Raw genomic sequence first — 12,584 nt, forward strand, 5'->3', positions numbered from 1 at the left:
TTTTTTTTCGTTTTCGATATAAATTCGACCACCATGACCTAGATTTTGATGCGTACTTTAATTCTAGACAAGAATTTTGCATTTCTATAAAGCAAATTAAAAGATTAGTGCTAAGAAAAAAACCGAAAAAAACCGGCTAGGATCACGGCTTTAGGATCACAGGATTTCTTAATTTTATATAATCGGAAATGTTTAAACATTTATTATTATTTAACCGACTTCAGATCTGATTTTTTTAAAAATAGCATATTTAGTTTAATTATTTTTAAACATTTTTGAATTCGGTGAATACGAAAGCGAGATCAAACATACTGCAAATTCGAAATGGTGAATGCAAAGAATGAATTATTATTTCCAAACTCTAATGAAACCTTGAAAGTAAATATTACGGAGTTTCGCCCACACGAAAATAATGTCAAAATGTAAAATAATGGTCCAACACAACGGACCCGATATAATGAATTAATAAAATATCTTTAAATTTTAATAAAAGTTCGCAATTGAGACATTGTTAGGATCGCAAAATATTTATTTCATTTATAGAACAAAATTACAAAATGTATATTAAAAAGAACTACATCGCAGATCCAAAAGTTCTCAGTTTAATCTATCACGTATCCGTAACCAATATCACTACTATATTTCTTGAGATACAAGAGACAGAGTTTCATTTATAGTTCATATACAGTATAAATATTATCAGAAATTTATATTATCAAAGTAAACGCATTTGAATAATCGCCACGCGAAGGTAACGCTGTATACACCATGTCAAACCTTTCACGATTAGTAAAATTTGAAAGAAATTTCTTAACTAAATCTATATAGTAAATTTATAATAAAGAAATTTCGAATTTTATTAAACAAATAATTTTTCATATTTTAGAATAATATTTATAACACTATTTGTTAAAATTTAGGCAATTTTCTTATTTAAAGTGAGACCTATTTTAATGACTCAATATTTACTAGAGACATCATGATTTATTACACGTCCTAGGACATGTATATCCTGCTAAACGCGTGGAAGGGTTAAAGGACGTGGAAGATATTGCAATCTTCATTAAGTTGAAATTTTCGAAAATTAATAAGCTTAAAATAATCTGTAATCATATTGTATTATTTTTACTTTTAAAAGTCTTAAAATCTTCTTTCTCAATTATATATTAACAATTAATCATAATTTGATGTGCTTAAGACAGATTTTAAACTTTTTTAAATAAATTAGGAACACATTGCGTATGCCTAAAGTGTTTTGTCAGAAATTTTACAATTTCAAAATCTTGAAAAATGTTCGTGTGACAAATAAATAAAAGCGATTTAAAAAGTGTTTGCTCACGAAACAAATTTATTTATCATATTAAATAATATTGTATATAAAAATATAGATATATAATAAAAATGTCTTCCATATAAAACGTCATTTACGAAAAGATATCAATTCTTTATATTTGTATTAATAACAATTGTTGAAACGTGAGAAGTGTATTAGATTTTTCATAAAAATCTCTTTGGGGCATATACACTGCAGTTCAATATTATTCGATATTAACGGAGAAAGAGAGGTGAGCTTGGGAAAACGGTTGTCGCACGAATTTTTACTGGCTTTCGCGAGCGCGAGCTTGCAAATCTGAGGGGGGTTTCGTTCCAGAATGCCGGGTATTCCAAGCAATACCGCGTGCGAACTCGGGTTCATGAAGTCGCGGAATTCCGTAATAAAAGCTGCCGCCATTTCCGAGACGGGCCCAACGTTGCCTATACTTAATGAAGTATTCTTTGTTGCGGACACCCCTATATACTGCTTTTCGCAAAGAGAAGAACAAAGAAAAAGGCGCGATGCAAAAGAACGCACGTAAAAGGAAGAATGTAAAAAGACAAACTCGTCTTTTCACGCTTAATTTAAGAAACAATATACAAGATGCTCGCGAAGACAGGAAGACGCGAATGCTTAGAATTGTGTTAGTTTGGACGAGTTGAAACGTACGATATATCCGATGACATGAGACGTGTTAAATCAAAGAGAGGACGTATACGTTCTTCCCTCTCTAGTGAAACATTTTTGTGCGTTCAAGTTTATATAAAGATAAAAAAAAATATACTTTTATTAAAATTTAAAATTTTTACTCAATATTCTACTATAACTTTTCTAGCTCTGATATTTTGTCAACTGTACCACAAAATAGGTTTCTATTAAAACAAACTTGATTAACTGAAGAAAACTGAATGACTTTACTTTAATTAACATTAGAATAATATAATCATTAACTTGCTTTCTAGAATGTTGTAGTTCATGAAAAATGTTTTGTATTTGCTATTAAATTATTTTAAAAAATATTCGTGTCTTTTATTGGCAACAATTCATTTCTAGATTTCAAAAAGGTATTGACGGAAAGAATAGGTAAATTTTGAAAATGTTTATACACTAAAATTTTAACCGAAACAAAGGATTTTCTTGATGAATAGCAATATTAATTAATTACCTGCGCGAATGGTCAACCATATTGTTCAAAGCCTGTGAATTTTTCAAGTTAACATTTAATTAATGTATAAATGGAATCATGGAAAATTAATGTTAATTCCGCGTGAGAAAGTTCCACTCAATTTTGAACTTTGTGGTTCGAAGTTCCGACGGTCTAATTCATTAGCGGGTTTAATTAACTCACCAGTGGGGCGATCAGAATTGGGCGGGCCCGTATAGATTTCTTACGAATCCCAATGAATCTTCACGCGGGTTTTGTCTTCGATATATCGGGTGTCCAAGGGATCACATATCTTATATCTATGTGCTATAAAAATATTTATAGATATTCCAGATCCCCATCTTTCAGGAAGCGTTCATTCAAGAGGAACACGTTCCTCCCTTCCTACGTTCCGGTAAAATTTATTTGTATTTCACGATACAAGATAAACGTGTATGTGCACAGTGCAACCCATAAGTTTTGAGACAAAACCATGGTTTCGCAACTGCAATTTCAATTTCGAAAACAAAAAATAGTCAGCGGGAGATAGGATGAGTGTATAAAGTTACATTTTTTTTACAGTTGAAAGATCAAAGATTCAATATTCCAAAAATTCAAACTACCGTGACTGACTAATTATGAAAAAGGAGTACTCAACGATTGAAAACGAGAACAAAGCGGTGTATTGGTTGCAAAGGGTCCTAAATTGAAATAAAAAATATTCAAAATATGTATTTTCCTGACCTGTTCTTCACTTTATATAATTTTTGTGTAATTGTAGATTATTGAATTTTCCCAGGAAATAATCCCAGAAAACAAAGCTATTTTTCCCTTTAAAAATATAAATGTTTTATATAAATAGAATCTTACGTTACAAAGTAAAATATTCTCTCCCTCTCTCTGAAGTCAAAAGAGATCAAGTTAAACATAAAGTTTTACCTTTTTTTCATCAGATAGCAAAATCATTGTTTAATCATCTTTAAAGCAAACTTTCAGCTGCTAACTAACAGAAAACCGTTATAAAATGTTTGTCGAATTTTTCCAATTAATATTTCTGTGTGTTATTGCTTATTGTAAAGGTTAAAATAATTTTATGATATAAAAATTCTATTTAATTCTCTTCCTTTCTAAAATAGAAATTGTTTAAAATCGCCTTATAAAATTTTATAAAAATCATTTCAAAATGAAAGTCAACTCTTTCATTTGGCTCTCATAAATACACCTAAGCTCTTTGTAAATGACCTACTTTTCCGGCTATTATTCCCCCAGTCACGTAAAAAAGAAATATTTAATTCATATCAATGCGACGTTTTTCTCTGGAAATTAACTAATTTGGCGTAAAGCACGCGTATTTTCTTTCAAAACCCTTTGTATGGCACGGATATATATTCACTTTAGCAAGATGGAGGTGAATTATAAAGTTATGCATCGTGTGCAGGGTGCTGGATAAAGAGAGAGAGGACTTCGTGGTCCCCCTGCGGGATTCCCCGAAGGTGCATGGTACACCGGAGTCTACCCGGAGTTTCCCGTGCTCTCGCGCGTTTAAATATGGCAGTCGCGATGAATGTTTAAGGAATAGCTTCCTGTCCGCGTCGCGTGTAGAATCCCCTTTCGAATCCCGCTTCTACAGCAAACTTTCCTTACGGTGGTTCGTTCTATGAGAATCTGCATCCTCTTTACATTTCTAGTCCTTTTCAGAACCCCTGGCTTTGGTGCGTTCACAAAGATGTCAATTTACATAAGAGGCGTTATGATTATTTAGATAATTAGAAACGTCAAGTTAATTTAATATATAATTATTTAATTAACTTTTGACAGATAATATGACGATTACTTAAAATGAAAACAAGTTTCGGATATTCCATGCTCTTTTTAATATTAAAATTTATTAAACTTTTATAAGTCCGACTTTTCTTAACAAGTTCCTAGTAAATACCTTTTAGAAGAAGTTATAATCCTTTACAAGTTTATTACTCCTTGTAATAAACGAAATAATTTTATTTAAATATTATTAAATGCAATTTGTAAATTTTGTTAAACTAAAATTTCCCCTAAAGATACTCGGTGCAATCAAGCGAATATTTTTGAAATTTCTCGACGATCGAAACAGCTCATAAAACTCGCGAATTTGTGGCTATCGTCGAAGAGCGCGGAAAACCGCCGTAAACAAGAGCGGTGGAGGGCGTATTCTCGAAAAACAGCTCTCGGCCGTGACGTGAAACTACCCGCGATCCATTAAGGTTCCGGAAAGGGCAGGATACAAAGGATATTTCGAGAGGGGATTAAGTCTCTCCTCCCCTACTCCTTCGACCACTTTGCCTTTCCTTATTTTTCCCGCCGCGAAAAGCAACATGAAGGAGAAAAAAATTACCGTGGCAATTGCGGTACGAAGTTTCTCGCGAAATTATTTAAAAACTTTTTCTACGTTATACATCTGAAAACGCGATTCTTAGAAAATGTAATGTTGACTTGCGTAATTTTTGTGTTTCGACGGAATTTGTTTCAGAACTTTGGTTCTCAATATAAATGTGATCGTTTAACGAAACTCTAATATAAATCCAAATGTACACGGAGAGAATTTTTTGTTATATTTTACTCTTAAATTCACTACAAACTTGGGACAACTTAGCAACCAAGGAATTTTTAAAATATACAAAACATTTTACAAACAACGTGATAAAAATTACCAAGCAGATTGGTAAATTTTGAAAAATTATTAAAATTTTCTAGATATGTTTTAGTAAAATTAATCAAATATATTTTATATTTTAATGTAATAGATAATAATATTTTTTATTATGGTGGATATTAATCAGAATAGCTCGCATAAAATTCTTGGTGGTACATGTGTTGTCCCACAACTACCATGATTTCAGGGTAAATTTTAAGAGACAATTCTCTCCGTGTAAAAATTCAGTATAAACATAATTGTATATAATTGCTTCATTGAACGCCAATTGCCTCAAACAATGCTTAATACAAAACTTGATAAATGTATAAGTGTATAAACGGTCTAATAAAGATAAAATTAGAGCAATTTTATTTGATCTTAGATTTTATATTAGTTAAATTTAAATAGAAGGAGAAAGAAGAAGAGCGAGAGAGATAAAACTAGGGGAGGGGGAGAAAGAGAAGGGGTAGGGAGAGGGAGGAGAGGAAAAGAATAGAGTTAATGAATAAAAATGGATTTCTCTCTCTCGTATGTATTGACAGAAGACTCGAATCGATCGATCGCAATCTCCGATCCGGACCGCAATCACGCGAGAACGCGATTTCCGCGGCGAGACTTGCGGTCGTATTCCGTAGAATACCGTGCGTAGCTCGCATAGTTTTGCACGGATGGTATTCGATAATTAGCCACCGGACACTCTTCGAGTTTCTCACGGGAATCACCTATTCCGCTTCGACTTCTATATAATCCTTCTCATCGTAACCCTCTCGGCTCGCAATTCACGCCAATTTTCCGCCGATTTTGCGAAATCTTCGCAATTATTCTACTCTCCCATCGATTCTCTTGCAAATTAGAAAAGATCTACGGAAATATCTATCGTATAAATTCGTCCGTGGATGCCTTCTTTCTTTGCCATTTGTGCAGTTTTGCCTCAAACATTTCGTTGTAAACTTTACACGTGCCGAGTTCTTGCAAATTATATTTCGATTTCATGCAAATTCCTCGCGGCTCAATCGTCAATCGTATGCAAATCTTTGCTTCAAATTACCTATCAAGCTTGTACAATTTTTTTGCTAATTAATGCTAGATTTTAAGAGGACTTTTTGCGAATTTCACGCGCCAGTTTTATGATAATTTTCTACCGGATTTTACCGAACGCTTTATGTGGGTTTTCCGCAATTTATTCGTTGATTTCCCGTGCCATTAATTTTTTTATCCAATAACTTTCGATGTTACGTGAGAATTGTTTGAATTATTCATCGAACGTATTCGAGAGGATTATTCGCTCCAATTAGGTCATTTTACGAGAACAATGTTAATCATTTTATGTAATTCTAGTAAATATATAATCGCATTTAATTCCTGACACATGTTATTTATCGTCCGTTTATTTCGTGCGGAAGGACTTCACTTGGAAAATTCGATCTATCAATATCATTCTTCCTATCGCTCTCTGCAGTTTCATGGCGTTTAAGAGTCATTATTACCGCGGTTCAAGACGAAAACCCGGCTCAATGTCCAATGAAAGAGTCGCTGAAGAACAGTGCATCCGTTCTCTCTCTCTCGATGAAATTTTAATCCAATTAGAGCCACCAACCTCTGTCCCTCGCCCTTTCCCACTCTCTCCCCTCCATCCCGCCCTTCGCATGCGTTTCGAAGCTAAAATCAATAAGCGTCGAGACTGTGAAAACGAGCGCTTATTAAAGCAGCTCGAAAATAATGGCTCGTCATTTCAATCGTATATAAGATATAATATAAGAAATAAGATATAGAAAAACGTTAGAAAAACATAATAATAAATAGACCGAGCGTGAAACTCGACGACTGAACAATACTTGTTAGGAGGAAAGGAGGAGACTTGTGAAGGGGCCACATCAATCTCTCTCGACAAAAGAAAGTGAGAAATGTTGGGAGACAAAAGGGAGACGTCCAACATTTAGACAATGACCTCCAAGATTTTCTCTCGGTTTAACTTGCTTCTCGTAGTTCTCGTACTCTAAAGCATTGCTGGCATGGAACGCGTTACGGCTATTTATATTATGTCTATGATTCCGTTAATAGCGGCGGGGGTAATGGCGACCGTCTGGAATAAACTATGGGATTTACAAAAGTACGCAGACAAATAAATTTCACTCGCGCAGAACCGCGGCTACTTTTCCTCGACCAAAAACTTTCGCGGCGATAGAATTTTATGTCCCTGTTTATTTGCGGTTAATAAATCATATAACACTATTTATTATTATCATCGTCATCGTCATTATTATTATTATTTATTATTATTATTATTGCTATTATTATTATTGTAGAAACCTAATATGTACATATTAATTGATTAAACAACCGGTTTTAGAAAATAGATTTCACATTGTAAAAGCGAGTAATATTATGAAAAAAAATATTGAATCTAAAGATTCACAAACTAAGACTTACGGTAATAAAAACAGAATGTTTTTTCCATTTCTTCAAAAGTACAATAATATTTTTTAATAATGATATTTTATGCCTCGATATTATCATTACAATAAAAATTTTTGTTAATTTAATATTTTACATATGTCACATGTATAAGAGGTGTCTCAGTTGAAAAGTTACACCTAAATAATTTCAGAAAATTAAACTTTATGAAAAAATTTACTCAGGCTAAAGTTTCGTATTTTTTAGGAGAAAATATGATGCATGCAAAATATTTTTTATGCCATTCATTTCTTAAAAATCAACATTATCAGCGTTCTTTTAAATAAAACGACGTAATTTTTCTTACATAGTACGTAGACCCTTCCTTCATTACAAGTATACTAAAATATTGAAGATGTCAAAAAATTAAGTTTAATGTTTGATATTCTGGCGACCGCCTGGCGAAGTGTTTGATATTCTGGCGTATTTTAATATAAAGTATAAACTATACCTCGCGCAAAATATTCCTCAACTTCCGTAACTTTCATAATATTTTCACGCGTAAAGTAATAAGATAAAATATTTGATATAAACAAAACACACAGCTGCTTTTACACACCGCAAATCATAAATTGTTTTCGTAACTGTCACATTATGTAATCTTTTATGTCAATCAATTTATTTAATAATTTTGTCATAAAAGTATTAAAGCAAAAAAAAATATTTTTTAAAATATTTTATATTACATTCTAACGTATTCTAACATAAAATATCTGGTAAACTACTGATTTTATTTTGATAAATACCTTATCAAAATAAATCAGTAGTTATCTTAATACTTTTAGTATACTGCGTAAAATGGCTAGACGAATTATATTAAATAAAAAATATTACATAGTTCCATTAAAACAAACATAATGTTAATATCTTAAAAAATACTTAATTATAAAATATGTGTTACATCATACTTTTTTCTTGAAACTTTCGTCTGAGTCGTTTTGTCATACAATTCATTTTTTTTCCAGAATTAGTTAGGTGTGATTTTTATAAAAAATAGAATACCCGCATATATTTAAAAAATAATTATTAATTATGTATTTATTAAATAGTCAGTGTATATTACAGCATTTTATAATGTTTTTACAGTACTTACATGACGAAGGAAAGATTGACGTCAGCTAGCGAATTACAATGCACTTCTCTAATTACAGGTGTGCGCTGGTAGACGAACTGACGCGATGTCAGATTTCAATGTCAGATTTCATTGCAACTACCGCGAGTTTATTTAACTACATTTGTGCGTGATATTTAAAAAAAGTACCCTAATGTAGAAAAAAAGGCAGAAACGCAAAATGCACAAATATCACAAGAGTATATGTCACAATTAGACACCAATTATTTTATAAAATTTTATCATAATTTATAATTATCCGTTTATTCATAAATTACATTATTATATCATAATTAATTAATTAAGTGGTGCCTCACAGATTTATTTTCTTGGCATTTTAGGTTTTTATTTTTTCTTTTATGTCAATCTTGTTGGCATCGATACCGTAAAAATCAAATTTCTTTAAAAACATAATACATTATATAATATAAATTATAAATATGTCGAGAAAATGTTTTCTCTATTAAAGCATAAATTTATAAGCATAATAATTATAATTAAAATTGTAATAAAATACAATAATTAAAATTAAAATTTATATAAATATAAATTTTAATTCTGCAAATAAAGAGATGTATCTCAGAGAGATGGAATGTTGGTTTAGAATGTTATATTAAAATGTGTGTGCACAATTAGTTTTTACAAATATTTGCGTCCAATTTCACAGTGAAACCCGGAATCCGGAATCCGTATATTGTTGCGCGAGCGAAAAATATCGTCACGTTTAAATATAGCTTTATCATACCGAACGACAAATGTCGAAGATACCGTATCGTATTACTGATAACCGACATAGCTTTTGATTCAACGTTGATTTAGATTACGCCGGAATTTATCTGATTCATCGTTTCAACGTTTTGCATTCACAAAACAAAACGTTTAACCGCACGCGCTACTAATTGCATCTCTCAATTGTATCGTTCAATACGTTAACAATACTCCAACAAGCCGGTTGGTCGACAACAACCGAGTAGCGTCTGCCGGTAGAATTCACGAGAACATTTACCACGTACGGAATAACTGTACTCTGTATTTCCTTGAATTAAATCAAGATATTACCTTTCCACTACCTTTAAATAAGCGGAAAAGTAATTCATACTTCAATGCTATCTTAATACGAAATTTTTCAAAAAAATTTCAAAATTTTCAAAATAATTATATTATTAATAAAAAAGCGTGCCTTTTTACTTACTTTTTTCGCATTTTTTTCACGTAAATCTGTTAATTACACACGCGAATTATTACAACGTCTCCAACATTCAATCGTTCGCTGTTTTTTTCGGTATTAGTCACCGAAATGCGGGGCTCGAATATGGGGCAAAGGGAAAAAAAGAGCCTAAGTACAACATTTCACAACGCGCTATAACGGGTGCTCCGTCAGCAGAGACGCGCCGCGTACTGATCGGACGCATGCGTCGCGTCGTGTTGCACGTGGCGGTGGCCGTCAGCTGTTGGGCGTCAACAAGTCCCGCTAGAAGCGGGAGGAGTGGGAGGAGGTTGCCAACGGCTCGGAGCGCAATTGCGATATCCACTGTCTACCGTCTGCCGCAAGCCGTTGGGAAAGAGTCAGATCGAGAGGACGTTTCGTCAATCTTCGCGAGGAATAAAAAAAAAAAGATCGATGACTCGGGATGTCCGAGAGGAATTTCGGCATTTCGAGCGTTCGAGAACAATTTAGGAGGAATTTGTATTAAGACATTTATATGTATATCCACGGAATGCTCGGCAAATATCTTTACAGACGAAATAACTATTATGTGTGTGTGTGTGTGTGCATGTATATTATTCAAATTTAATTTAAGTTCTTTTATATTTTTGAGCTCTCGCGCGATCGTATAATAATGTCACGTTATATTTGATTTATATGTAACGGCGCGAATAGAAGAATAAGGTCAACTTTTGTTCATGAAAATTTTTCAACGACAGACGCGTTGCAAATTTATGACAGCGTCAATCCTATCAAGCAAGCTTGAGAAGTTCGAGCGACAGTGATGATGAGTACAACAAATTGAAGCTGAGACTTCGCAACAAAGAGGACTCAGTGAACGAATACTTATAAATAGATTTAGAAGAAGGATGATGCAGAAAGAACGCGAGAAGCGAGAGAAAGGGAACAAAGAGCGGAAAAAGAACACGCGCGCGCTAGCATAAAGCTAGATCAGAACAGGAGAAGCTGGAGAAGGGCGAACACAAGAAAGAGAATGCGATGAGAAGAAAAGGAGAAAATATGAAAGGGCGCGAAGAAAAATGAAACAGGGCAGAGAAAAAAAAGAGAGAGAAGAACAGAACGGGGACGATGTAGGAAAATGGGAGAGAAGGAGAGACGAGGACGGAGAACGCGGGATAAATGTGAAGGCTAATGGAGATTCTTACGCAAGTCATTTCGCAGAAAATGACACGCTATAGTGCCCGTGTACTAGGTACAGTGTACATCTAGGAAGGATATCATTCTCGTGTGAGCTGAAGGTTTACTTTCACCTGCCATCCAACGAAATTAGGACGTTTCTCAACGATCTGTACCGGCGATCTGTAAAATTATTTTTACGCGTTCTCGTCTTTCGGACATACTGGACACTTTTGTGCAAAAAATACAAATTAACACAAAAAAAAAGAGAAAAATGGGTAGTGCACGTATAGCTTGAGTCAACAATATAAACTTCAGCGCTTTAAACTTTCTCAAATCTATTACAGTGAAAATAAAAAACGACAAATCTTACTTGGAGATAGGCTAATTCATTATTCTACGACACTTCGCTTATTAAATTTGCTAATTAAAAGTAGCAATCATTAGCAGAAGTCTTAGCAAAGAATGTTGACTGTTAAATTAATTACTTGATAACTTTATTTTCACAAATATCATATCTTTTATGCGAAATATTGAATTAATATTTCTTATTAGTAATATACCATATTAATATATTTAATATTCGATAAAATTATGCAAAACAAATCAGATTTTAATATTAAATAAATAACACAAATAGCAGGAAAATAATAATATTTGCTAACGTTTTTCAGACAACGAATATTCGCGCATGATTAATATTTGCGAAAATGATTTCTATAATAAATTTCGAGTATCTACATGGTTCCCCCCCAATTAGAACCTTCCGCTTGCTATATTTTTGCAATAATCGATTTTACACGCATGCAGTAATGCATGAGCAACAATATTTTATGAGAATATAGATGATGATGGGATCTAATAGGATCCGCGGTTTGCGTAGATTCCGCTAAAAGCCTCCAAACCAGCGGGCTACTATTGCATTATCTAACGCATTATTATGCAACCTGCGATAAGTCGGGGATAGAACAGGGGATTTTGTTTATCGCGATATATTAGCGCTATTATATGCCATGTTCAGAGATGCAAGGAAACATATATCATTCCCTTTCTACGGTATAGTTATGACCGAGGTTATGATAAATACTATTTTAATCTCTTATTTTAATCTTTCACAATCTCTCGGAAAATTCATAAATTATATTGAAAAATATATATTTTTTATTATATAAATATCAATATACATAAATTAATTTAATTGAGAGCTCATCCGTTCTTCCCACCTCAAACTCTGATTTATTAGTCTTACTTGAGCTGCTCGAATCGCCAAACTTTCATTCCTATTCAGAACTGCATTTTTCGATTTTAATATCGTCGCTGTCAAGGAACGCAACGAATTGTCCCGAGTTTACAAAAGACGCGAGGGGTAGTTTTCAACTCCCGCCTCTAAAGTCCGTTCCCGAAGGAAACATGGGGCAAACTCTGAAGAAGGGATGCCTAAAGAGGCAATGAAATATCCTCGAGGATACGTTTTCTCACCCTGGAATTTATCTTGCAAAGTGACGGTTATTATTTATGCGCTTTTTTTAACTGCATATTTAAACA

At 33.1% G+C, this 12,584-nt stretch overlaps 1 protein-coding gene across 4 annotated transcripts in view; it reads right to left on the bottom strand.

Moving 5' to 3' along the window:
• Nucleotides 1–10,056, bottom strand: part of LOC112468533 (inactive rhomboid protein 1) — a 42,862-nt gene extending 32,806 nt beyond the window's left edge. For all 4 annotated transcript variants that reach the window (XR_003042416.1, XM_025037764.1, XM_025037772.1 and 1 more), the window contains exon 1: nucleotides 9,888–10,056. Coding sequence is in view for 3 of the 4 variants with exons in the window: in XM_025037764.1 (XP_024893532.1) it covers nucleotides 9,888–9,898 (11 nt within the window). In the remaining variant the exon portion in view is untranslated. The remainder of the gene's footprint in view (nucleotides 1–9,887) is intronic.
• Between the last annotated feature and the right edge of the window lie 2,528 nt (nucleotides 10,057–12,584).

Source organism: Temnothorax curvispinosus, unplaced genomic scaffold (genome assembly GCF_003070985.1).
Source record: "Temnothorax curvispinosus isolate PA1 unplaced genomic scaffold, ASM307098v1 QBEX01001787.1, whole genome shotgun sequence".
Classification (NCBI taxonomy): Eukaryota; Metazoa; Arthropoda; class Insecta; order Hymenoptera; family Formicidae; genus Temnothorax; species Temnothorax curvispinosus.